This window comes from Marmota marmota, unplaced genomic scaffold, assembly GCF_001458135.2.
Source record: "Marmota marmota marmota unplaced genomic scaffold, marMar, whole genome shotgun sequence".
NCBI classification, from domain to species: domain Eukaryota; kingdom Metazoa; phylum Chordata; class Mammalia; order Rodentia; family Sciuridae; genus Marmota; species Marmota marmota.
This window is the reverse complement of record NW_026000026.1, coordinates 3932102-3936192: the sequence shown is the minus strand read 5'-3', so window position 1 is coordinate 3936192 and position 4091 is coordinate 3932102. Positions and strand designations below refer to the sequence as shown.

At 51.5% G+C, this 4091-nt stretch overlaps 1 protein-coding gene across 1 annotated transcript in view; it reads left to right on the top strand.

Annotated features, from left to right (window-relative positions):
- The first annotated feature begins 1794 nt into the window (after positions 1-1794).
- The window catches only part of Kcns1 (potassium voltage-gated channel modifier subfamily S member 1), a 5958-nt gene continuing 3661 nt past the window's right edge, over positions 1795-4091 (top strand). Inside the window, exons 1-3 of the mRNA XM_048811926.1 lie at positions 1795-1971; positions 3537-3687; positions 3966-4085. Coding sequence (XP_048667883.1) covers positions 1795-1971; positions 3537-3687; positions 3966-4085 — 448 coding nt within the window. The remainder of the gene's footprint in view (positions 1972-3536; positions 3688-3965; positions 4086-4091) is intronic.

The following is a 4091-nucleotide window of genomic DNA, read 5'->3' as shown; positions in this document are numbered from 1 at the left end:
ACTTGGTACCCAAGTGAGGGGTTCCGGAAGGGCATCCCAGGCGCACATCACTGGGAGACGTGGAAGAAGCTGCCCATCCAGGTCCACTTCACCCCCAAACTGTATTTTCTGCCACATCAAGTTTAATCTGTAGGCAAAACTTTATGGGTTCTGACAGCACCCCTGGCAAGGGACTGAAGGAGTTTGGGGGACCGCTCACCCACGGTATACAAAGGGCATTGATACCCTGTTAGCACAGTGACCCACAAAGCCCCTGTCCCCACTTCTGTCACTTACACATGCATCTCAAACTCTGATCACCTCTCGAACGGTAAATGGAAGTGATCTGGAGATGAAACAGACCAGAGACCTTCTCTGTCTGGTTACAGAATAGGAAGTCAGCAAGCACCATGCTGTGAACTAGCTATGGGACCAGGCGGCAAGGAAGTACAGGCCACCTCTAGGATCTGAGATGACAGCCGACAGACCATTAGGAGAAAAAGGAGGATCTTAGTTCTACAACCACAATGAAATGAATTCTGCCAATATGTGAGCTTGGAAGAGACGTTTGAACACAAATGGAAACTTCAACCCTGGCTGACACTTAGCTTCAGCCTGGTAAGACCCTGAGTAGAGAATCCAGCCAAGCTGGGCCCAGACTCCTGACCTAATAAGATGATGATAAATCTGTATTGTTTGAAGCTACTGAAGTTGTGGCCAATTTTTTACAAAGTGATAAAAAACAGTTCACTGGGTTTTAAAGACTTAGTACAAAAATGAATATCTCATTAATAATTATGATTTTATATTAAAATTAAATATTCCAGATACATTGGGTTCAATAAAATATACTATTAAAATAATTTCACCTGCTTCTTTTTACTTCTTAAAAATGTTGCTATTATAAAGATTTAGTTGCATAGGTGGTCCACCTAGTATCTATTGTCAGGGCTGGCATGGGGGACACAGAGGCTGATCTGACCTTGGGCAAGCCATCATGCTTCTCAAACCTTATAATTCTTCCCTGTGAGACAGGAATAAATAACAGCACCTAACCCACAGGTACGTGTGCAGCCTACATGAGATGAAGCCTGAATTTAGCCCCAAACACGAGCTCAGCCAGTGTGGGTAATTATCATTGTTATTAATGACAGTATTTGTAGTCTTCCATGAACTTGGTTCCTCCTCTGCAGCACCCTCTCCCCAACCAGGCACCCAGAAGCCACTCATAAATACTTGAAGATCCCACAATGTTTGGAGAGTTCTTTGCCACCCTTCCCTTTGACTCTCACCAGCCCACCCCAAAGGCAGGATCAGGACTCCATGGGCAGGTGAGGGTACTGAGCCTCAGGGACAGAAGGATGCTCACAGCCCACCTGCCTGCAGCCGACTGCAGCCCCCTCAGGCACAGCTTGGGGCTGGAGGAGATGCAGCCGCCTTCCCCAACTCCTTAAGTCAGATCCCTGCAGTCCGAGCAAGGGCCCAGCGGCACCTGTCAAATGCAGAACGTGAGAGCCTGTTGTCCCTGCCAAGTTTGTGCCAGGAATAGCTGAGCTAAGTCACCTGAAATATTTCTGGCACATATTAAGCACTCAATTAATCCAACCATTGTTGCTGCCTGTCCTGGGACCGAGGCCGAACCCCCTTTCTAGGTGGATCTCCATCCCCTACATGACCCATCCTTCGCGGACTCCAGATGGGGGGGATGACCGGCTGTTGGGCCCAGACTCCAGACACCCCCACCCCCCACCGAGTCAGGAATAGAAACCACCGCCTCCGGCCGGCCGCGGTCTCCCTCCTCCCCGGCAGAGATCGATGCGGCCTCAGCCGCGGGGGACGGAGGAACAAGGCAAGGAGGGGGCCGCGGGGCCTCCGGCTGCAGCGAGGCGGCAGGGCCGCTGGGGCACTGACAGCCCGGGCGTCGCCAGCGCCTCCGCAGCCTCTGCGCCTTTGGGGACCGTCGCGCCAGGCTCCAGAGAGCGGCTGCCGCAGGTAAGGGGCCTTCTTTGGGAAGGGGCGTGGTCTGAGGAAGGTCTTGGGCTGGGAAAGTGGGCGCTGGGAACTGCCTAGGCTTCCTGGTGCCTGAGACTCTCTAGGACACGGCCCAAAGGGGGACTCGGGCTGGCCCTGCTTGCTCATCTGTAAAATGGGGTTTGAGGACTCCCTGTCGGGGTTGGAGAAGGGATTTCACGGGAGCACTGGGTGTGGAGCTCAGCAAAGTGACCAGCAAGTAATAGGTGTTCCAAGTAAGTGTCCAGAAAGTCTTGAACCAGAAAGATGTGCAGATCTAGTCAGGGAATATTTGTTGAATTAATTATCCCATTTTATAGAGCAAGAAAGTGAATTCCAGACAGATGAAGGGATTTACCCCTGACTCTGCATCTAGAGGGTGGTGAAAGTAGATGAGAACTTTTGCCAAACCCAGGTGGACGAGGTGAGAGTGGAGCTGCAGCACAGGTTTCTTGTGCACCTATTACTGCCAGGGTCTGCACTGCCCACCGACATCTAGCGTCATTGTATCCTCATAGCTTCCCATGGAAAGTATGATATTTTCCAGTTTGTAGATGGGAAAACTGAAGCTCAGAGCAGGGAATGGATCTGCTCAAGGTCAAGAGCTAGTAAGTGGCAGACTCAGAATCTGGACTCAGGTTTGACCTGAGGGAAGGACAAGGGATTAATGTTCATTGAGCACCCACCGTGTTCCAGGGGCTTTGCACACATACTCTGGTAACAGTTCATCCAAAGGGCCATTATCCCCATTCTAGAAATAGAGAGCAAGCCCAGAGACTGGCCTGAGATTGCACAAGTGCCAGAGGTCGGGGGGAATCCCAACCCCCTAACACCAAACCCAGGGGGAGTGAAGGACACCCAGGCTCCGGGCTTTGATGCATACTCAACCCCCAGGAAGCCAGCGTGTTTGAACCCACCGTGCACATGAGATAACCAGGGTCAGGAGGTGAGTCCCAGCCATCAATTCCATCAGAGGCAGCAGTCAGTGGGCAGTGAAGGACCTGCCATTTCCTGAGTATCAACTAAGCCAAACGCTGTAATCTACCTTAACCCTTCAGCCATCCTTGGGGGTAGGCATTGCCCATGAAACTGAGACCCGGAGAAGAAACAGCTTATTCAAGGACCCAGGTGCATCAAGGATGGTTTTGCCTGACTCCAGAAGAGGGACAGAGGCAGATAATTTAATAAACCTCAAAAAAGACATTAAGTCAAGGTAATCATTTTAACCACACTTCCAGGTGGATATTTTTATCTCTATTTGATGAAGGCTCAGAAAGGTGATGTAACTTGCCTAAGGTCCCACAAGCACACCAAGGTTCAATGCTGTCTGCCTTACATGGTCTGACTGGAGATCTCAAATTTAACCCTGTGTTGGAATCACTCCCCGGATTTTTAAGAACTCAGACTGCTGACCCCCTACCCCAGAGTTTCTGATTCAGCAAATCCAGGGTGGGCTGAGAATCTGCATCCCAGGTGACGTTGATGCTGCAAATCCAGGGAACACTTTGAGAATCCCTGGTCTAAACTGATTTTCCTAACAATCCTAGGTGGCAAGCATTACTACTCCTATTTGCGGAGAAGGAAACCGAGGTTCAGAGTGCTGGCACATCCAGGATCACACTGTAGACCTCTGGTTAGTCCTGGAAAAGAAGACATCCTACGTGAGCGTTCGGCGCATGCCAGACATAATCCTTAAAGGTAGAGCTCCCATTTATTTTCCACAGGAGAAAATGAAATGAGAATGGGGAGGGTCCGTGATCTGTCCAAAGTCCTGCAGCCAGGAGGGTGTGGGATATTCAAACTCAGGCCTGACTTGCGTCCAGAGGACATCTGACGTCTACTGATCTCTAACTGCATACCGGGTTCTTCAACAGGGCCTCCAACACCCCGCCTGGTGAAGGGAGCAGGGGATTTTAACCCAGTCTTCCTGGAAAGGAGGCCCTGGGATCTCTCAGTCCGCCCTCCGGTGTCTGCAGGGCGACCCGCTGTAGCCATGGTGAGCGAGTCCTCGGGGCCTGGCCCTGGGGTTCCCTGGCGGAGAAGCGACGAGGCTCTGCGCGTGAACGTGGGCGGTGTGCGGCGGCTGTTGAGCGCGCGCGCCC